This window comes from Typopeltis vanoorti, chromosome 3 (assembly GCF_054136105.1).
Source record: "Typopeltis vanoorti isolate ZY-2024b chromosome 3, IOZ_Tvanoo_1.0, whole genome shotgun sequence".
In the NCBI taxonomy this organism is placed as follows: domain Eukaryota; kingdom Metazoa; phylum Arthropoda; class Arachnida; order Uropygi; family Thelyphonidae; genus Typopeltis; species Typopeltis vanoorti.
Window position 1 is genome coordinate 168,987,904 of NC_143551.1, and position 24,650 is coordinate 169,012,553.

The following is a 24,650-nucleotide window of genomic DNA, read 5'->3' on the forward strand; positions in this document are numbered from 1 at the left end:
AATAATTAAATTTATCTCCTGCCTAAAGACAGTTGAAAACCACTATGCCTATAGCATGATTCAAACCTGCAGCCTGTTATTTAGAGAACAGCTATATTAATTAATCACTAAGCCAGGCCAGCAACAGCAACTTCCTTTCTTGCTCCTTGTATGTTCATGAGCTTACTGGTCACATTTCTCTTTATATACCCTCACAGCATTTCCTTTTTCTGTAGCTCATATTTAATGATATTATTCATCTATATAACTTCCACCTGATTAATTCTCCTTGCCTTAGGTATGCAATTTAATATTTCTTCCTCTGGACAGGGGCGCGCCGGCCATATGTGCAATGTGTGCGATGCACCAGGCACACAGGCACCAGGATAGTAAAGGCGCCAAAGCGGAGGAAATACTTTAAAAAAACGTGTTTTTTAAGTGATTTTTTATTGGAGGGGGAGGGGATAGGGGTGCCAACTAAAGTTTTGCACACAGGCGCCGGAAACTACTGGCACGCCCCTACCTCTGGATGACCCTTAACCATCTCTCATGAACTATTAACATCACTCCCTTTCAGGCATTTATTCATGGTACAGTTTTCAGCTTCCTCCTAAGCCTCTCATAATCACCTGCCTTGTAGTTCCACATATATCCTTTTTTGATAGAATATTCCTCATATTGTGCAATGTCAAATCAAAACTTTCTCCGACTGGAGAAAGTTTGATTTGGGACTCTTTGGATCACTTTCTCCAATCGGAGGCTGTATGGCTACCTTGGTTATGGATAGTTCTGATCCTAAGACCAGTTCAAATACCCCTGCACTTGAGGGCCCTCCCCTCTGTCACATGTTGACTAAGTAATTATCTCTCAGTAGGTGTATAAATTCCATTTCCTTTCTGCCATGTGATCTTTCTTCCTTCGAAGCTTATATCTTTCATGATGAATACTTCTCACACACATGCTGCACTGTACAGAATCACATAAATTCAAATCATTCAACGATGACATGATTGCTCTATCATGCATTGGTGCTATACCAACAATATCTTATTTAAAGGAAAAAAATAAAAGGTTTACTTACAAACTAAATAACTCAGTGAATTACATACACATATAAAACATAAACTACGATGAGTTAACCTAATATTATTAATTAAACTATGAAAAAAAAAGAGTTATCTTTCAGCAGCGCTTATAATGACACAACGCATACAATAGCATATTATTATTATTAATGCCATAGTATTATTATTAACACCAGACATCCACAGAGTCAAAAAATTCATTGAGGAGGCTATACATCATCACACTCAAAACTCATCAAACTGTACTTTAATCTCATTTAATATGTCTGCATGAATATGTCTGAATGAAGAACCAGATCTTCATTCTCTTGCTCACACCTGCCTTATACAGTTTACAGGAATGGTCTCTTATTCTACACCCCCCCCATCTCCCATTTTATGAAACATTTCTTCTACATTAACCTAGTAACAATCCCAATACCAACTTATGTCTCAATCATATTCCCTCTCATCCTCCTCCTTCTATTCTCAAGGCTTTGCATATTGCATTCCACTATCTCTTTGCACCTCACCTTCCAGAGATCACTTACCACTTAAGTCAATCATCTCTAGATGTTTCTAACATGTCTTTATCACCTTGAAATCCAGGTAACTAACTCTGTGCACAATAATCCATTTGAGGCTTGATCAACGCCTTATACAATGGAACCATAGCTTCTTTATTACTGCATGTCAAGATCCACCACATCATTGCCGTAATCTCATGTGGCAACCTCACAACTTGTACAATGTGACCTGTGAACTTCAGGTCCTTCCCCTCCACTCCCAGATCTCCCATCCCTTCTACCTCCTTTAAATTTTCCCACCAACTGCATCCCATTGGTGCCTAAAAAATGAGAATTTCACTCACTTGTCCATTCATAGTCTAAACCCTCCTGTTAGACCACAACATCTGCTCAACTTCTCATCATTCTCTCCAATTTTTCATCATCTGCAAACAATTGCATATCTCCAGTTAAACCTGTCCCCACAACAGTAATATAGAATTTAAACAACAGTGGTCCCAAATTAGATCCCATGTAACACACTAATGACCTTCCTCTTTCAGGCTACTGCAAGCCCATACACAACTTGCTTATACTATCTGACAGCCAGTCACCCATCCAACTTGCTGATCCAGTATCAAATCCCATCTGTTCCAACCCATTTACCAACTTTTTTGTGGTAATCTGTCAAAAGCCTTTGCAATATCTAAGCATACCACTGTATATACACTCCCTTGTCCAATGTTTTCATCACTTTTTTGTAGTCTATAAGTAAATTGGAAAAACATAACCTTCCTTTAACAAACCCATGATGGACAATTACATAGAATACTGCTATCATCAATCTCAAATACCTTTATTATAACTCCAAATATACAGATTAGCTTGAAATTTATAGCCTCAATCTTATCAACACCTTTGTGAAGTGGAGCAATTTTACCTTACTTCCTCTCCTTAGAGACCTTTGTTGTGGCATGACTTGCAAAGTAGGTATGGCTAGGCTGATGCTAACTCTTCATATACTTCCTGGTCATTTACAATTAAGCTATCATCTCTTATTTCCTCCACACATATGCTTTTCATGATTTCACAATGATGAAGAAGAAGCACCCTGATGAACTGTTCACTGAATACCTCAAGTATCTCCTCTGCAAAGGTTACCAATGTACCATTTTCATCCATTAACATCATCTTATCATAATTGTTTTTCCTTCTACTTGTCATATATTGAAAAATCCTCAAGGATTCTCTTGACTTTATTTGTTAATTTCTGTTCATGTACTTTTGCTGTAATTACCAATTAAGCTACCTATCTACCCTACTCTTTGTGCAACAGTGCCTTTTATACTTCTTCTTCTTCCAGATTTCATGTTTAATCTCCTCATTTATGCACCTTACATGTACATTATTTAGCCTTTTAACATTCTGAATACATTCACACATTGATGTTAAATATCTACTTCCAGCTTAACTCCTTATTCCATGCTATAGCTCCAAGCTGTCTCTCATCACCCTTTGAGTTCTACATGTATCATTTCCTCACAGAAGTTTTCATATAGCTGACCACTACCATCCAGTGATTACTTCATGGTCACTCTCACCAACTGGAGGGAAATGTGACACCCCACTCACAATCTCATCCTCTGATGAAATGATCAAATCTAAGACTCTTGGACTCCTTTAAATACTGCCTAAGATAGTTGTCTCTCAAAAAATTCATTTTCCTTATTCCAAATGGCATCTCTTCATTTGAGTCTATATTACCATAATTAATATCACCCATTATGATCACCATTCCCTTGTTCACTAACCCAAGTTGCTTATACATTTCTTCTTTTTTCATCCTCCACATTTCCTTACCTATAGCAAAATCCAAACTAAATATCTCTTCCTGTCAACCTCCACCTTACACTTTACTAACTCAAAACCATTGCCACTGTTTCCCTCTTGCATCTTCACTTTGTGGGAACATAATTCTCCTGCTTTCATCGGCATCTCTCTCTCTCTTTCCCACCTTCTTGTCCTTTCTGTCCTCAGAAAAAACATCACACACTTCCATTTCTATTCCTGTCAGTGATTTCATCCTTATCCAACCATGTTTCATTTATTCCAGTAATTTTTAGTGAATAAACTCATTCATCATCATGCTATACCATCATATGTATTTGTGGTACAACATGACGATGATGATCACTGAGTTTATTTACCCAAAGAATTTGAAAGGAACTTGACATTATTAGCATTCAAGAATGTGTGAGCAGAGCTAATCTAAGGTGGTATGGCCACTTAAACAGAAAGGGAAAGGAAACATTAGCAAAATAGGTGTTTCATGTGAAGCCAGCAGGAAAGAGACTGAGAGGAAGACTAAGATGTAAATAGAATTGATTCAGTCAGAAGTACTTTAGGAAATTGACATGTTAGACACGACTCCTGAGGCACACAGCTTGCTGATACCTATCAGATAGCCAATTTCAAATCCAGTGCACTAGTCTAATATCCAACCCAGGGGTGTGCCAGTAGTGTCCGGCGCCTGTGTGCAAAACTTTAGTTGGCACCCCTATACCCAGTAGTGTCCGGTGCCTGTGTGCAAAACTTTAGTTGGTCCCCCTATCCCCCCCCCCCCACCCAATAAAAAATCACCTTAAAAAAACGTTTTTTTAAAAGTATTTCCTCCTCTTTGGCACCTTTACCATCCTGGCGACTGCTCTAGTTTGATTATCAACTTATCATGTGGTAATCTATCGAAAGCCTTTCCAAAATCTAAGTATACTACTGTGTGGCCATCTCTTTTGCCCAATGAAGCTGTCACCATGAAATTTCAAACTTTTAATATTATTATTATTATTATTACACGGCACACCTGATATCATAATATCATATATAATATCTTACCTTTAGAATATTTTAGAATAAGCAAAAAAATTTGGCATTAATACTTTTCTCTAATATTCATAATTAGATTCTTCAAAATGTTATAGGCATTGGATTTTACATGCACACACACACACACACACACACACACACACACACACACACACACACACACACACACACACACACACACACACACACACACACACGTCATATTCTAAATTATAGCAAATCTGTTTTTTTTATTATTATTTTTTTTTTTTTTTAGATATGACTTGTATTCTTTTATATCTATTTCAACTTCTAATATTTCACTTCTTGGCCATGTACAATATTTTTTTTATTAAATATCATCATCCCATATTTTTAATTTTTTTTTTAAATAAACTTTTTAGAATTTTATTTACTGCTTTGTTTAGTATTGTTTTTATATAAAAATGATGTAAATATTTTTACCATTCTGATTTCACATCTTTGCTTTTTCTAGCACCATCTAAGCATTGGTAATTCTTTGCTCACATGGCACTATATATTTATATCATTTAATAATCTGGTTTTATGGGATGTTTCACACTTTTTTTTTACTTCTTCATTAACTCTAGCATTTTAGGTGCAGTGTTAATTTTATCTTAGTATGGAGGCAATTGATTTTTGCCTCTTTCATAGCATTTGTATATCTGCCATCTAAAGAAAATTTTAATATTTTTTCATCTAATTAATCCAGTATAAGTCTAATATAAAATATAAATTAATAAATATCTATAAATATAATATTTATATTATTTTTTATTATATTATTTTTTATATTATTTATATAATCAATTCCATCCCATAACGTACTCTATAATTGATTTCCATTCACTTGCAGACCATGTAAATTTAATTATTGCTTGTAGAAAGAATTAATTATTTAAGCTTATTATATACTACAAATTCTATTAATTTTTGTTTTTCCATTTCTTGCATTTAAATCTCCTGCCAATATCACAAAATAATTTTCATTTATCTTATTATTTGCTCTGTAATTGTTCAAGGAATTCAATGCAGTCATCTTCTTTTCCTTCTTCCGGAGTAAGTCCAATTAATTCTTATAAGTAGCCTCAATTTATTTTTAATCTAGTTTGATTCTATTATTCTTTCATTCTAATATTTGTTGCAATTTATCTGTTTTTGAAATAGATTTATGAAATGAAAATGTCTACCTGTGCCATTTTGTTTCTACTGACTCGACTATATATTATATCGAAGTTCTCTTTTTTCGTGGTTCCTGTTATTTTCTTCTTTGCTTTTGTATTTATCATAATTTCTTTAGGAGTTGTTTCTCTTACATTCTTCCTCTTCCAGTATTGATTCGTTATGTTTTGTTGTTTCTACTTTTATTTTACCAATTTACCAATATTTATTCCATGGTCATTTTCCATCAAATTATACTTGCCAAGAAATTATATTTTTGTTTAATTCCTTTTTCTAAGTGTAAGCAAACAAAGTTTTCACATGAAGTATCTTCATGACTAGGCTACTTGTATATAGAGGCTGATTGCTTCACATCAATTACCTTAACTGGTAATTAGTTTACAGAACTAACAACGCATATAAAGTATATTAATTAAAGATAACTTTAATAAATAACTTCTATATTTCAGCAACGTCACGTTGCCATCTTCAGGAATATAAAGATACGGTATGTGCAGCAGTTACTTATTAAAGTTATCTTTAATTAATATACTTTATATGCGTTTTTTATTCCGTAAACTAATTACCAGTTATGTATGACCAACGTATAAGCCTTGCTCCTAGAATCAATTACCTTAGTATCTCACAATGCAAAACACTTGTTTTTCAGAACTGCATAATGTTATTTAAAAAAAAAAAAAAAGATTAAACAAGAATATAATTTCTTGGCAAATATAATTTACTTTCTAACCAAGTAAAAAACAACTTTCAACATCCAAAGAGTCCATCTGAATGCTTCTCTTTTATTACTTTAAAGTAATGTAAAAATTCCTCATATCAGATTACTAACTGGCAGTGTGTAGGTCAGTGGCAAGGCTACCTTAAGTCCTTTGAACTTTACTTCCTCCAAATTAAATCCATATGAGAAATAAGATATGTGAGAAGCATTTCCTCCAACTAAAAGCATTATTCTTATCCTGATGATACTGTCATCATAGCACCATTTGTGATAACAGGAGCTATGTTGTCATACCACAAGAGGATGAGGTTAGTTGATTTGATATCTGTTATAGTTTCCATCCGCTAAACATGCAGGATTATCAAAGACATGGGAACATATGTGGAATTATAAGGCAGGTGATTGTAATAGTCTTAGACATCAACTTGAGGAAGTTTCATGGAGGGAAGAATTAGAAGGCCAGAATATCATCATTAGTGCTTGGGAAATTGTGAAGGAATATTTGTTAGCAGCAATAGTAAACTGTATTCCACAAGTGAAGAAGAGGACAGAATTTGGTGTAAAGTGGATGACAAACAATATTAAACAGGAACTGTATGTGAAAAAGAGGCTATGGAAGAGATATAAGGAGACAGGTGAAGAGAAGATACATGAAGAATATAACACACAGGCCAGGAGAGTGGCTAGTATGGTAAGGAAGGCAAAACTGGAATACGAGAAGAGATTGGCCCTAAGATCAAATGAAAATCCTAGGGAATTTTTACCTATGTGCCCAGTAGGATTAGAAATGATTGTGGAAGAATGACATTGTGGGATAAAAATGGGAATAGAGTGACTGAGATGCAGAGGACAGTGGAATTATTCAATGAACATTTATTGGTGTATTTCATCCTGGAGGAGTAAATTTTAATACTAGAGGGATAGGGCAGGTTCAAGGTTTAGAGCTGCAGGAGGAGAGCATGTTCCAAATACTGAATACTCTGGATGTCAATAAAGCTGTGGGATTGGATGGTATTTCACCACTAGTTTTGAGAGAATGTGCTAAAGAACCGACAGCTCCTTTCACCTAGCTTTTCAATGAAAGTCTGGCTAGGAGAAAGGTACCCAGGGAATGGAAGGAAGGTAAGATGGTGCCATTGCATAAGGGCAGTAGCAGACTGGAAGTGTATAATTATAGGTCAGTTTGTGTGTCATCATTAGTTGTTAAGATCTTGGAGAAACTGGTTAGGGACCGTTTACAGCATGGGGTAGATGAGGGCAATGTTATCTGTGAGAGTCAACATGGATTTCTGAAGGGGCACTCTTGTTTTAATAATATGCTAGCCTTTTATAATTTATTTATTTATTCATATAAAGTTCCTATTGGAACTCTGTTTGAATAAATCTCAACTCGTCCCTATTGGGGCGAGTTGAGCCCCCTCATGGGGGGTTAAGTATTTATGACTGTAGATCCGTGTGTTCATGGGGTCGGTTTGCCTGCTTGAGGGATGAAAAACCCCAGATAAACTGGGGGAAAAACCCTGCTGTCCACGCCCAAGACTGGCTAACTTGGCTATGGATGAGGAAGATCCTTAAGCTCCTCACATCGGTGATGGGAATCAAACCCAGGACACTCCTTCCCCAGCATATGGTTGCGAAGCGCATAGCCACTAGGCTAACTGCGCGGATGCCTTTTATAATAAAGTTACAAGAGCAGTAGATGAGGGAAAGGCATATACTGCAATTTTTTGGGATTTAGCAAAGGCATTTGACAGGGTTTCACATGATAAGCTGATATTTGACTGCAGCACATGGGTTTGGATGCCAGGTTGGTCAATTGGATTACGGATTGGCTGTCCAATAGGTATCGGATAGTTGTGTATGGTGGGGCAGTTTTAAGGAGGCAGAGGGTTACAAGTGGGGTCCCACAGGGCTCAGTACTGGGTCCTATATTGTTTAACCTTTATATCAATGACATTGTCATTGGATTGCAGGGGTGTAACTAGAGGGGGCGATCTGCCCCAAGTGGCACTTTGAACCGTTTTGAACTTTTGTAGTTAATTCTAAAATACAGTCTCAAGAACTCATTTCCAAATATTGGAATACTACTATGAATTTTCCTCACAATTGCTGTAAGTGTTGCTAGTTGTGAGAGGAATTTTCTAAATTAAAATTGATCAAGAATTACCTACATTACTATGAAATAGACTTGCCAATGTCATCGACGATTTTGCTAACAGAAAAGCAAGAAAAATTACATTTCAGAATGTTGGAATTAAAGTTTTACTTCAAAAATAAACGTAGTGTTTTAATTTATTTCCCTTTTGTAGTATTTTTGATGTGTATTGAGATGGCGGCAAACTTAGGGAATGCTCTGGGCAGCAAAAGCTCTAGCTACACCACTGGGATGATGTGAAACTGGAAAGGGTTATTAATAATAGTGCAGATGTGGTAGCCCTGCAAGAGGATTTGAATAAGCTAGGCAGATAGGCAATTGAATGGGGTTTGTCGGTTTAATTCAGCAAAATGTAAGGTTTTGAGGTTTGGGACACATCGATGGGATGCTGCATACCCTGTTGGAGGAGCTATACTGGAGGAAGTAGGGGAGACAAGAGATCTGAGTTGATTGATATAAACCTGAAATTCAGGGGACATATTTCAAAGGTGGTGAAAGTAACACAGAGGATTGCTGCAATAATGAGAAGCATGCTGATCTGCAGAGATAAAAGAGTTATCACTCCGTTGTATAAGACCCTGATCAGATCACACTTAGACTATTCTTCTCAGATTTGGTCCCCAGGATTTGAAGGGGATAAATTAACTGTGGAAAGGGTACAAAGGCAGATAACAAAGATGGTTTCAGGACTGTATAATGTTAGTTATGAGGATCAGCTGAGGGAATGGGGACTGCAGAATTTGGTGGATAGAAGAAGGAGAGGTAATATGATTGACAGTTTTAAACTGTTGACAGGTGGTTACAGGATTGACACTGGGGAGTTCTTTCGCTTGGTTGAACAGTGGGAAGGAGTGATGACAAGGGGCCATCCCTGGAAGTTACGAAAGGAAACTGTGAGCAAGAGGATAAGGAGTGGTTTCTTTGCATGGAGGGTGGTTGAACGTGGAATGCATTGCCTGATAGAGTGGTGAGAGTGAGAATGATCAATGACTTTAAGGAGTGGTATGATATACTTTGTGTTTCCTAGGGGGGGGGACCTCCCATGATGAGTCTTGTGGATGTCTAAATAATAATAATAATAATATTGCTGTTGGAATGCATGGTATTTCCTTATTCATATCCTAGATATTTAATATTGAATCTAAACTATTATAGAAATTATAAATTTATGAAATTATAAGACTTCAGTTTAATCTCATAAATGTAGTGATTATATATATAATTACATTTGTTGTCTTCTTAGTATCAAAAGAAATAAACTTTATGACATGACTTTTTATTATTTGTTGATTTCAGGGAGTTCAGGACTCTGTTGATTGAAATGGTATTGGCTACAGATATGTCTTCCCATTTTCAGCAAATCAAGTCAATGAAGACATTATTAGGACATTCAACTTTTGGGTATGTTTTAAATACCAGTTTTACAGCAAGAAACATGTTTCTTTAAGAAACAAATCTAATGCCAGAGATAGGCAAAGAAAACATATAGAATTGATTTACAGTTTTATTTTATAATTTCAGTTTTAAGCAATATAAAACATAATGGGAAAATCTTGGTATACTAGCTCTAAGAATGCAGAAGGTCAGTTAAATGTGTATAAGAAATCATGTCCATATTTATCACAGACTTGGAAAAAATAAAAATTTCAGTTTGTTCCTTGCTGTATGACAAAGAAAAACTGGGATGATTGGATACTTGTAAAGATTTTGTTCAAACATATAGAATTGATTTACAGTTTTATTTTATAATTTCAGTTTTAAGCAATATAAAACATAATGCCAGGAAAATCTTGGTATACTAGCTCATGGACAGTTACACCTGCTCTTTCAATGCCCTATCATTCTCTGGCATATTTGCTATGGTGACTACTAAACATGCAGAACTTGTTTAGCATTCCCCTTGGTTAAAATTTTACTATATCAATTCTATATAGTGAATCTGGTTTATTAAACAGCATTATTAATGGGAAACAAGAGTTATTATTTTTAACATGATCCTGAGAACAAAATTAGAGGATGACAAATCACCAAGTTCACCAGGACCAAGAAAATTAATTTTCAGATATCAGATATTGCATATCAGAACTTTGCTAATCACAAAGGAATAATCCATGAGGAGTTTATTTCAGAAGGAAGCACTGTTACCAACAATGACTGCTTACACAGAGGCATTAAAATATTTGTTTGTGAGAATCAAACACATGCAGCCAGCCAGCTTTGGGACAGTGGTGGTTGGTGGGTGTTACTTTTGCTCATGCAGTAAGCGGTGTGCAGAAATTTCTGGTTCAAAAGCAAGTTGCAGCATGCAGTCTACCCCCTTACTCCTCTAGCTTGACTCCATCAGAATTTTTTTGTCTGTTTCTGAAATGGAAAGGATGCCTATTTGATAGTGTTTTGCTTATGACATTTAGAATAGGATGCAGCAGAATTAAACAGCTTTCTGAAGCTTGTGTGAATACTATAATAAGCGCATTCAATCCTTCAGGAACTGTTTTGAGTGTGATAAGTAAGAAAATATTTTCCCTATCCATATATGGTAGGGTGGCTGAGTGGTCTGAAGTGCTGGTTTAAAGCACCAGTCTCTTCGGAGGCATGGGTTTGGATCCTACCCCTGCCAAGTTTTTTTTTTTTTTTTTTGCTGGCCTTGTTGGCCAAATGTTTAGCATATCCACTCTCCAGCCAAAAGGCTGTGGGTTCGAATCCTGCCATGGGCATGGATGTTTGTGATTGTCTGTGAAAATACTAGTGGTAGTGGACAGTAGATGGTGTTGGTGTAGCTGTGGTTCACTGTAGTTGATGGATTGAGTGGTGGAGACAGAGAGGTGTAGAGCAGGTGCCTTCCCTCGATGAGTCTTTGGACTCCCTGGAAGTGTCATGTAATAATAATAATATTTTTGCTGATTTGACATCATTCTCATTACATTGTGATAATAAGGGGAATGAATTTCTGGAATTCTTGAGTGACAAATGTTTTAAGCAGCTGATGCTACATGCATGAACACAAGTTTCAGAAGGATCAGAAGTTTTAGATGTGGTTATAGCATGAGAAAATCTGACTGCAACTGAGACATTATCCTTGCTCTATTTAGTGAGCTTGATCATTGGAGTTGACTTGGGGAATGAACAGGTATGCAGAAGTATCAAGAAGAAAGGAATTTATTGATAAGGCAGGTTATATATAGATTATGATAGACTTAAAAAAACAATAGAGGCAGTCATATGGATAGAAGAATTTGAAGGAAATATGATGTAGTGCATGCAAGCTACTTAAGAAATATTAGTTAGCAGTAGTGGTGAGTTGTGTACCTTGATTGAGAAAGATAAAGAAATTAGGAGTAAATTGGATGACTAGGGAAATCAATAGGAATTGCAGATGAAAAGGATGCAATGGAAAAGTATAAAGAGAAAAGTGGAGAGCAGTTGCATGAGAAATATAAAACTCAAGCTATGAAACTCTAGCTTCAGCTTTATAGTAAGGAAGATAAAAACAGAATATGAGAGGAGACTAGCACTGTGATCCAAGGAAAATCCTAAGGAGTTATTTTGCTTTGTGTCCAGTAGGAAGAGAAATGATTGTGGATGAATGACTTCCCTAGATGAAAGTACCATTGGGTAACTGATGCAGTGGATGGATGCAGTTGAGCTGTTTACTGAGCATTTTATATTATTATTATGTGACACCTCCAGAGAGTCCAAGGACTCATCATTGGAGAGCAATGTACTCTACTTCACTAAATACATTGCACCCTCTCCATTACTACTTAATTCTCCTACTGTGAAGCTACTACCATCATCGCCATCTACCACCCATTATCGCCAACAACAGTATTTTTGTCTGTAAATTATGTGTGTTCTGAAGGCCAATTTATCTGTACATAGGATGAAAAACCTTGCTATCTCCAAATGAGATCAGCTAACTCACCTTCCCTTGTCATGACAAGAATCGAACCCAGCTCTTTTCCAATCAATGGGCACAATGTTCTGCTGTTCTTCCAGTTACACTATGGAAGCACCATTTATTATGGTATTACATCTAATATTCAAAACACACATCCACTTCATTCACTAATTCTTCAATCCTCTGCATTCTTTTAGGAACAAAACATGCTATAATGAGAGTTTACTATATGTTTTAAGGAATGTCAAAGAACTGACACTGCCATTGTTCTGGCTGTTTTTTGAAGGTAAGATAGACTGCAGATGAGTTTGAGAAATTAGTAAGATCTTGAATAGAGATTTGGGTAGATAAGCAATACTAATTATGGTTAGTATGGATGGGTTAAGGAATACTCTTATTGCAGTAATGCGTAATAAGCCTTTTATAATAAACTAACAAAAGTGGCTGATGAAAGAAAGGCATATATGGTTTTCTGGATTTTGCAAAGGCATTTGTTAGGATGCAATATGATAAGTTGATATTTAAGTTGAAACAATGGATTTAGACACCAAACTAGTGGAATGAATTGAAAATTGTATCAAGGATATTACAAGTAGGGTTTTACATGGTTCTTGTGCTGAGACCATTAATGTTTACCTTTATGGCAATGATGTTGTCAATGGATTGCAGGAGATATTCAATTGTTTGCAGACGATGTAAAATTTGGAATGGTTATTACATTACTGCCCATGTTGGAACTCTTTAGTAGGAGGTGAATAAGCTGAAAAGTTGGCTAATTAATAAGGTGGTTTTAAATTGTGTGATCCACAAGTGGGAACTGCATATGTCATTTGTAGAATATACGGGAGGAAGTGGAGTAGGCCATGGATTATGGAGTGATGTTCAAAATTACCTTAATCTTTCTTTGTAATCAATATAATCAACAGTCCTAATTTTATCATGGTTATGGTTTCTAACTCTTTTCTGATATTATTTTTATCTCCATAGAATATAGACAACCAGATTTGAGCACTGTAGTCCTTATAAATAAGAATAACTTTCTTATCTCCACAACTCAGTGCATTCGTCATCATTGCAGTAACACATTATACAGCAGTGTGATCCTTGAAATCAACTCCCTGTTAATTTCAATTTGAAATTGATATCCATTATCTTCTGCCCATTCCCATTTTAATCTCTGCAGAGATTCTATATCAGAATCATTCTTTCTGCCTTTCCTGACTCATCTATATTAGCAAATAGTTGACTGTGCTCTCCACGCTGTCCCTCCCATTATTGTTGGTATATTAAAAGAACAGCATCAATTGAAAAGTAGAGCCCTATGACATGCAACACTATTCAGCCTCATTCTCTTAAACCTGACTTTCTGACAACTATCTTCTTATCTGTGCTACCAGCCCTATTTCCATTTCCATCAGATCCAGTTTATACATCCTTCTGTGTGGTTTGTCAGATGATTAAAACTAGCCATCTGACAAATCAATAATAATGATATGATCATGAGAAGTCTTGGTTAATAAGCTTCTTTATTGAGACATTTATAGCAATCACTTTGCATTTCGAAGGTCATCATAAGTGTATGGTGTACACACACACGCACACACAATCTATCAATAATTGTTCAGACACTCCTGTTATTTGAAGTTATGGAACATTCCAGGTTTGTTAATACATAAAAACCAGTGTAAAGATTTTTGGAATCAGTATTTCATTATAGCAGTTGGATACAGGTGGTATGGTAACACGACGTCAACTCAGTGACTTCAACAGAGGTATCATCATGGGCTGTCACATTGATGGCATGTCCATACGTGCCATTGCCACTCAACTGGAGCATCCAAAATCAATGGTTGGTGATGTGATCAACAAATGGAGATGTTCTGGCATCACTAGTGCAGGAACCCACCCCTGTGTGTTTTCCTGTACCAGTTGTTTTCTGCAAAAAATGACTGACAGCGGCAGGAGTGTGTTAAAATGGGTGGTATGCATAAACCTGCTACAATCAGCACAGACCATCCATGTTGAGTTCCAGAAGGCCAGTAACACCATGGTGAGCACTAATACTGTATGAAAAAGAACTCCATTTATTGAGTTTCCACAGAAGAGCAGTAGCACACAAGCCGAACATCACAACAACGAACAAGGCAGCTCGTCTGGTCTGGTGCAAAGAGTGTGTGAACTGAACAATTGACCAGTGTTAAATGGTACTCTGGAGTGATGAATCAAGGTTCACCTGTTTCCAGTCTGATGGCAGGGTGTGGGTGTGGAGGCATCCTATTGAACGCTTGTTACCACAGTGTTGTACCCAAGTAAAGTTTAGTGGTGGAGGAATAATGCTGTGGGATGCATTCATCTGGTTTGGAGTTGGACCACTGGTCATCGTCTGTGGTTCCATGAAGGCAGCTCATGGGTACTCCACAGTGTAGGCAGGACCTGATATTCTGGATAATCAGGTGCTGCCTACACAGTGGAGTTTTAGATTGGAGCCGTGTTACTATCAGGACGACATTGTCCCGTGCCACAAAGCTATAGCTGTTATGGAATGGTATGAAGAGATGGTGTTAAACAACTACCCTGTGCAGAGTCCTAACCTCAATCTTATCAAACACCTGTGGGACAAATTGGAGCAGTGATTGAGGTCCAGAGCAGCATGTCCTCAATCTGTCACTGAACTCAGTGCTGCTTTGATGGAGGAATGGACACAAATTCCACCTGATGTCTGCTTCACATTAGTGGAAAACCTCCCTCAAAGGGTGCAAGAGGTGATCAAAGCCAAAGTTGGACATAGTCAATATTAGGGTTTGCCTGCTGGTATCAATTATAAATTGTTAAAGTATCCAGACAATTATTCGTAGATTGTGTGTGTGTGTGTGTGTGTGTGTGTGTGTGTGTGTGTGTGTGTGTGTGTGTGTGTGTGTGTGTGTGTGTGTGTGTGTGTGTGTGACCCGTGGGATATATATGTATCTCATGGGTCACTATGGGAAAAGTAGACCATCCCTCCCATAACTGGATTTTCAGCGGCCCCCGCACCAAGCATTACCTAATGCTAGGAAGAAGAAGAAGAGTGCATATCTATCTATCTCTCTCTCTCTCTCTATATATATATATATATACATATATATATATATATATATATATGTTGTTGTATGTTGTGGAAGGTTCTTTCACTGAAAACATTTGTGATATTTAGTAAGCATTCTTTCTTTTCCATATATTTCAGAGTTGATAAAGCAAAGGCCTTGTCTCTAGTACTTCACTGTTGTGATATCAGTCATCCTAGTAAAAAATGGTTTCTACATCGAAAGTGGACTTTGCTTCTGATGGAGGAGTTCTTTCTTCAGGTAAATAGTTTATCACTGGTTAAATTTACCTTTTACTTATGGTAAACAGTGACTCAAAGAGAGCTATTGCAATATCATCACTAGTCATAATGTCACAACATACAAAAATTAGACGAAACAAGAAATTATATATATTTTTTGTCCATATTATTATTATTATTATTACACCCTCCATGGAGTCGACAGACTCATCGTGGGAGGTTCATTCAATTGACAACATATATATCATATAGAATCTTAAAGTCTTTAACACTCCTTGCATTAACAACACATTCTGGTAATGCATTCCATTCACTGACAATTCTCTGTATAAAAAATCTACTCCTCACACCCTTCTTCACCACACTTTTACATAACTTCCAGGAATGACCTCTGGTTCTTCTCCTATCACCTTCTACTCCTCTTTTTATAATTCCCTCTGGATTAATCTGATAAAATCCTCTCACTAACTTAAACATCTCTATCATATCACCTCTCTTCCACCAAACTCTGCAATCCACATCTCTTCAACTTCTCTCCATAGCCAGTATTGCAAACTCCTACCATTGTCTTACTCACTCGTCTCTGGACCCTCTCCAATGTCTCCACATCACATTGAAAACCAGGTGGCCATATCTGAGCACAATACTCTAAGTGTGGTCTGACTAGAAGGCAGAAAGAAGAATACAGTAGCAAAACCACTTCCTTATCCTTGCACGTTAGAGTACTTCTTATCATAGCAGCACTATGACGTGCAACCTTTGCAATCCAAGCAATATGCCCTCTAAACTTCAGTCTACTGAAGTGATGGGAATGATGTCAACCATCATTCCCAAATCTCTAATCTCATCCACTTCCTGCAGTATGGCGCCATTGATATAGTGCACAGTCTTATATTTCTGCACTCCAAAATGCAACACCTTGCACTTATTGATATTAAAACTACAACCCCACTCTTTTGTCCAAGTAAAAAAAGTCTATTTAAATCTTCCTGAAAGGATTCAGTATCAGCAGTGCTACTTATAATTCATCTCAACTTTGCATCATCAGCATATAACTGAAGATCCCCAGTCAGTTCACATGATATATCGTTTACAAACAAGTTAAACAGAAGGTGCCCAAGAACAGAACCCTGGGGCATGCCTCTGGTTACCCTTCTTTTTTGAGACACTGCTCTTTTCACTTCCAATTCTCCTAATGCTTGCTTCTCTTCTATATATTGTACCGGATAATTTATACCAGTATGATATATGCTGATAAAGTGTTTGTTTAATAATTAAACTATATCTTTTGCAGCTGTTAGGCTGCTGCCATGACTATCCACCAATATTAGTCTGCCATAATTATTCTTCCTCTTGCTTGCCATGTAGCGGAAAATTCCTTTAAGTTAACCTTGGTGTGACTAGCCAATCTCCTCTCATACTGCACCTTTTCTTTCTTTACCATGCTTGTTACCTTCCTAGCCTGCACCTTATACTCTTCATGTATCTTATCATCACCAGCTGCCTTGTGCCTCCTCCATAACATTTTCTTTTCTAGAACAACTTCTTGATTTCGCTGTTCATCCATTTCACTCCTGTGCTATTTACTCGCTTAACCCTCGGTATGCAGTCATACATTGCTTTTGTCACATATTGCCTCATGAGTTTCCATGCATTTTTAACATCTTTTTCGCTTAGCTCATCTACCCAACATATTGATACTAACCAACTACAGAGCTTCCTATAATCACCTACTTTATACTTCCACATGTATCCATTTTTGGCAGTGACCTATTCTTGTTTCATTACTTCCCAAACAAGTACTTCATGATCACTTTCACCAATGGGCAGCAGTGTCAACATCTCATTAAGAACTACATCTTGTTAAGTTATCACCAAATCTAAAACATTAAAGTCTCTAGTTTGCTTTTGAATCTGTGCATGCGCCATCAACTTCCACACTTTGCAGACACAGTTCCTCTGCAATCATTAACAGCACCCCACCCCCATCCTCTTTTCATATTTCTATCCTTCTGGAAAATTATATATCCTTCTAATTCTATTCCTGACATCACATTCTCCTCAGACAACCAAGTTTCACTTATTCCAATTACTTTTGCGCATACTTTAGGGCTTCTTTCGATAAGTCTAAGGACTTCTTGGAGTTGCCCTTAATAATAATAATACTGTCTCAATCAGCTCTCTTGTTTCTAAAACTCCTTACACTTGTGTATAAACATAACAATCGCTGTGTGTTTGATGCCATCATACCGGCACAAGCATTCTCTATTCTAGCTGTTATACTACACCTCTCTCTTCGGTTTGACCACTCCCATTTCCCTGACCCTGACTGTGATTTCCATTCTCACCAGTCTCATCCTCAGCTTTATACATTCCATCACCTTATGCTGCTGCAACCACATCTTCAACCTCATATCCATCTTCCTCCTGCTGTACAATCTGTTGATATGTGCTATCCTGTTTCAAATAGCAAATAGTTCCATATAGCAAATGATCAGGTAGACTCTGATCATTTGCTATATTAACTTCTTAATTCTGTGCCTTCTCAGAAAACATTAGCCTTTCTAAATGCCCAACACCAAACCCATTTAAATGTAATCCATCAGCTTTATACCATTTGAACTTCCCTTCAAATTTGCTCCACAGATTTACAAATTGAACTCCCTTTGCCTCACACAAGTCAGCCATCTTACTATTCATTATCTCTACTCTCCTTCTCAATTCACTGTTATCGTATCTGGGCAACATGCCTACAACTTTCCCAACAACACTATTCTTCTTTTACCATAGCATAAGCAAGCAAAAATTGCCTGTGAAATATATTTTGACTATCATGTGTAATATGTGCAAACAACATTCAGCAATACTGTCAGTATGTATTAATCATTTTTGACTATGCTGATTTTGACTATTAATCATTTTTATTCCTCATCATTATCAAATTCCTAAAGGGGTATGTGATAAATATCACAGTACTGCATGATGAAATACATTATCACTAGATTCCTGTTTTCTTCCAAATTAATATAAGTACATGAATTTTCTTCCATATGTAAGAACATCTCAAGTTTCCAAGGACTACATCAGTTCATCTATAAATTATCTACACGTAAACACAAGGAAAGTATTATTTATTAAATATACTACCAAATATTTCAGTTTGAAATTAACAAACTATCGTCAGTGGCATAAACAACAGTTTTTTGCAAGGTAGAAGGCAAACAATTGATTTATTCAAAATAGAATGCAAACAATTGATTTATTCAAAATAGCTCGTGTGATGTTAAGTCACTAACATTATACTTTCACTGAAGAAAAGGTTAATCATAAAAGTGTAAAGAAATTGCATAAATCCTTTCTTTTAGGCTTGCACAGTGATCCGAATGCATTTTTGAAAATTATGGAGACAACTACCGTGTTTGAATGAAAACTTTGGTTTAATATACCTAAAATCTACAATTCGACGTTTCGACCTTTATGTCAAGGTCATCTTCTGGAGCATACCACTATACACAGAAAACAAGCTACACTACAATCAAGCTGGTTTGTTAAAGATACTGACCAACCGCTATAACAATTGTTGGCCTGACCTCTGGTGAAAAAAAAAAATAAATAAATAAATAAATAAAAATAAAAAATAATAATAATAATTATAAAATAAAATAAAAAAAATATATATATATAAATAAATAAAATAAAAAATAAAAATAAAAAATTATACATCAATGCTAGAGTCCTATTATTAGTGATATCTGTTGGTTGTAGAAATACATTGGGCGCAACAACAAGTAACTATCTATATAGATATAATAACAACATGTTATACCTGTACATTCCAGCCAGTTAGTATGGAATGGCATCTAATAATAGTTGTAGATTGGCTAGAGTCCTGACTTATGCTGGATCTTATATATTAGGTAGGCTGAATGTGTGCCATCCAGATCCTTGGAATTTTCATGCCTTCATTGTTGTTGATATTTGGATCCGCTGCACCTGTAACTTACCGTACATTGGTGAAACAGGACGGACAATCCCTATACACCAGAAAGAACACATTAGATACATTAAATATAACCATTATGGTGAAGCAGGCCTTTCAGACCACGTGCTTAACACCTTACACCAAATCAACTGGAAAAGCACCCGCTCGTTACACCACACAAAAACCTGGTATGAAAGGAAATTCAAGGAAGCCTGCGAAATCTTGATAAACCATCCAGATATCAACAACAAAGAAGGCATGAAAATTCCAAGGATCTGGATGGCACACATTCAGTCTACCTTATATATAAGATCCAGCATAAGTCAGGACTCTAGCCAATCTACAACTATTATTAGAAGCCATTCCATACCAACTGGCTGGAATGTACAGGTATAACATGTTGTTATTATATGTATATAGATAGATACTTGTTGTTGCGCCCAATGTATTTCTACAACCAACAGATAACACTAATAATAGGACTAGCGTTGATGTATAATTTTTTTTTTTTTATTTATTTTATTTATATATATATATATATATATATATATTTTATATATATATATATGGAAACTAGCTAAACAAAAGTCATGGGAGGACTTTGGCAAGAATATAGAAAATAAATATCAAGAAGGTGGCAAAATATTCTGGAGGTTGTTGAAGAAGCTTAGGAATGGAGGAAAGAGTGCTGTAAAAGGAATTAGAGATGATAAAGGTGAAATGAAAACAGGAGAAAAAGATATCCTTGAAGTATGGAGTAATTACTTTGAAAAACTGCTAAATGAAACAAGCAGTGATGACAGCACAGTGATAAAAAACACTGACCAGGCATGCAGTCAGGAATACATATCCATACTTGAAGTAGAAAAAGCCATCAAAGGCTTGAAATGTGGAAAGGCAGCAGGAGTAGATGATATTCGACCAGAAATGCTGAAGTATGGTGGTATAAGAGTCTTACAGTGGCTGCACTGCATAGTTCAGAAAGCCTGGACAGAGGGTCGAATTCCCGATGATTGGTGTAGAGCTCTCATAGTACCCATATATAAAAAGGGAAATAAAACTGAATGTGAGAATTACAGAGGTATTTCCCTACTGAGTGTTCCTGGCAAGATCTATGCAAGTATACTTGAGAAACGGTTGAGAAGAATTGTGGAAGAAAAGCTTGGTAAAGAACAAGCTGGATTCAGGCCAAATAGAGGCTGTCAGGATCAGATCTTCACTTTACGACAAATAGTCGAGAAAGCATGGGAATATAACAAAGATCTGTATTTAAGTTTTGTCGATTTGGAAAAGGCATATGACAAGGTGCCAAGAGAGAAGCTATTCAATACGCTGCAGTTATATGGTGTCAATGGGGCATTATATCAAGCAATACTTAGTCTTTATTTGAGTTGTGAGTCAGCAGTTAGAATTGAAGGAAGTACAGGAAGATGGTTTAATGTTAAATCTGGTGTGAGACAAGGATGTACATTATCCCCTCTGTTATTCATTATCTATATGGATCACATTATGAAGGAATGTGGTATTAAACCTGATATCAAAATTGGAGATGTTAATGTCAGCTCTTTGCTTTATGCGGATGATGTTATACTTCTAAATAAATCCGCTACAAGTCTGCAAGAGTCTTTGACTAAATTGAATAGCTGTTGTAATAGATATGGTATGAAGGTCAGCAATAAAAAGACAAAGACAATGAAAATAGGCAGAATCATTGAAAATGTCAACTGTGTTGTGGATGGTGAACCTGTGGAACAAGTAAAACATTTCAGCTACTTAGGCACAATTTTTACTGAAGATGGTAAACTAAATATAGAAATAGACAACAGAATCAGCAAAGCTGGTATGGTGGGAAGTCAATTGAATAAATTCATATGGAATAAGAAAGAAATTAGTCGGAACACTAAATTAGCTGTATACAAGACTGTGTTCAAACCAATTTTAACTTATGGATCTGAGAGCTGGGTCAGAAGTAAAACACTTGACCAAAGACTAGAGACCGCAGATATGAGAGTCCTGAGAAAGATTAGAGGCGTGAACAGATGGCATCAATGGCAATATCATATTAAAAATGAGGATATTAGGAAAGAACTTGAGATTGTCAGCATCCAGGAATGCGTTAGCAGAGCTAATCTCAGATGGTATGGTCACTTAAATAGAATGGGAGAGGAAAGATTAGCAAAACAAGTGTTCTCTGCCAGGTTGGCAGGAAAACGACCCAGAGGAAGACCAAGGTATAGGTGGATTGATACGGTACAAAGTGCCTTAGACGATAGAAATATAAGATCTGATAATGTTGGAGTCTTGACAAGTAACAGACTGATTTGGAGGAAAATTGTAGATAGGAAGTTAGTAATGATGTAATTTTTTCATGTAGTACTGTCATATCCTGTACACCCCTTGAGGGTACATGGCAGGAATTTGATGATGATGATGATGATGATGATGATGATGATGATGATGATATATATATATATATTTTTTTTTTTTTTAATTTATTTTATTTTATAATTATTTTTTTTATTTATTTATTTATTTTTTTTTTCACCAGAGGTCAGGCCAACAATTTGTTGTAGCGGTTGGTCAGTATCTTTAATAGCTTGTTTTCTGTGTATAGTTGTATGCTCCAGAAGATGATCTTGACATAAAGGTCGAAACGTCGAATTGTAGATTTTAGTTATATTAAACTAAAGTTTTCATTCAAACACGGTAGTTGTCTCCGTAATTTTTAAAAATGCAAATGAAATTGCATAAATAATTATATACGAGGGCAGTCTGAAAAGTTCTCGTCCTAACAATGAAAAAACGAATTTAGAATTTCAAAATTATTTTTATTTTTCAACATAATCTCCCTTAAGACTAATACATTTATTCCAGTGATGTTCCATCCAATCCTGTCCCTGTGGTGGTTCTCAGTAAGATCTGCACACAATACCCTTCTACAGCTGTAATCACCTTTTGATTAGAAGAAACATGCCGACCAGCGAGGAAGAGTTTTAGTTTTGGGAAGAGACAGAAGTCAGAGGGAGCCAAATCTGGGGAATAGGGTGGATGTTCCAACAATTCATAGTGCAGATCCCTTAATTTTCCCATTACCAAAACATCTTTGTGGGCAAGTGCATTGTCCTGATGAAAGATGATTTTTTTCTTCTGCAAAATGGGTCTTTTCTCATGAATTTTTTTGTCTAGTCTGGTTAAAAGATCAGAATAATATTCCCCAGTTATTGTTTTACCCTTTTCAAGATGATTAATAAACAAAATGCCTTTATCATCCCAAAACACCAATGCCATGACCTTTCCTACTGAATGGAACTGACTTTGTCTTCTTTGGCTGGAACAACTGGCTTCTGTCCACTGTTTTGACTGCTGTCTGGATTCTGGTGTGTAATGGTGAATCCAAGTCTCATCCATAGTATAAAATCAACACACAAAATCAGTTTTATTCTTGTTAAAAACACTCCAAGCACTGTTCAGAGATTTTCATGCAAGTGCGGTTATGATCTGTTGTGAGCAAGCACAGCACCCATCTTGCACAAAGCATTTTCATATGCAATTTTTCATGCAAAATATATTCTACACATTCTTTTGAAATGCATATAGTCTCAGCAATTTCATGTATTTTGACTCGCCGGTCATCCAATACCATATCGTGCATTTGATCAGTGATATCTGGTGTTGTTGCATTTTTTTGCATGTCCTTCACGTGGATCATCTTCAAGGCTGTACGGCCATATTTAAACTCAGCAAGCCATTTCTTAAATGTCGAAAACAAAGGAGAAGAGTGCCCATAAACATTTATGAACTTCGAATGAATTTCTTTTGGCATTAAACCTTCTTTTACAAAGAAATTTATAACCACACGATACGCAATTCTATCCATTCTATACAGACAACACTTTTGACAGCTGTATAAAACAAACTACTTGATAGAATGACTTGCAATTTCACATGAATGCTTATGACAGATATGTCAACTTACAAAAAAAAAAATCTTGCCGATAGTGTCGCCATCTATGGTTGAGGCTGAGACCACCCTCATAATTTATATTATCATACAAAAAATTTATTTATGACATCATACAAAAACTTAATTTATAATAGCATACTAAACAGATCATTAGACAGATGTAGAATCCAGGTGGTTTCTTAGGACCTTCTGTCTTTGTAAATATCATTATTGGTGTTAATAAAAAAAAAAAAATTTAATTAATGTGTTATTCGGATCAAACTTTCCCATATTTTTGACAAGGATAGGCAGCCGTTCCGATTCAAGTTAGGGCAGTGAAGTAAGTCCTCAGCACTCTCTTTAAGTAGGTGTTCAAATTTATACCGATACCTGTGTAGAAGACAAGTTTTAAACCAGAGAATGTTGTGGTCTGCCTCTATTCCGTGTTGCACCAATCCAGACTTATCAGATTTGTTGTGAAGAATATAAGATTGATGTTCTTGTATTTTTTTTTTCCTATTGAACATCCATTTTGTCCAAAGTAGGAAAGCTGGCAGTCACATGGACTTGGTATACACCAAGAAGAGACATAGTTGAGCATTTATCTTTAGAAGATTGTTTATTAATAGGAATATAAGTAGCTACTAAATTATATTTCTTCAGAATTCTTGAAATAGGCTCTGAAATGCTGGAGATGTATGGGATTGGAACTTGACATATTGATTCTGTGTTATTTTGGTTGGATAAGAAGTCAAACAGATGTTGTGTAGTTCTTTCAGAGAAGCCATTTAATTTTGTATATTGTTTGACAGTAGAGAGTTATTATTGTGATTATTATTATTATTATTACCTGACACCTCCAAGGAGTCCAAAGACTCATCGAGGGAGGGCACCTACTCTACAACTCTGTCTCCACCACTCACGATTAACCAACTACAACAAACTGCAACTATCATCATCATCTACACCAATGCCATCTGCCATCCACCACCACCACCACTAGTATTTTCACAGACGA

At 36.2% G+C, this 24,650-nt stretch overlaps 1 protein-coding gene across 1 annotated transcript in view; it reads left to right on the top strand.

Moving 5' to 3' along the window:
* The window catches only part of LOC150108734 (dual specificity calcium/calmodulin-dependent 3',5'-cyclic nucleotide phosphodiesterase 1A-like), a 663,448-nt gene that overhangs the window by 556,466 nt on the left and 82,332 nt on the right, over positions 1-24,650 (top strand). The window contains exons 11-12 of the mRNA XM_090416188.1: positions 9,784-9,888; positions 15,606-15,726. Coding sequence (XP_090272314.1) covers positions 9,784-9,888; positions 15,606-15,726 — 226 coding nt within the window. The remainder of the gene's footprint in view (positions 1-9,783; positions 9,889-15,605; positions 15,727-24,650) is intronic.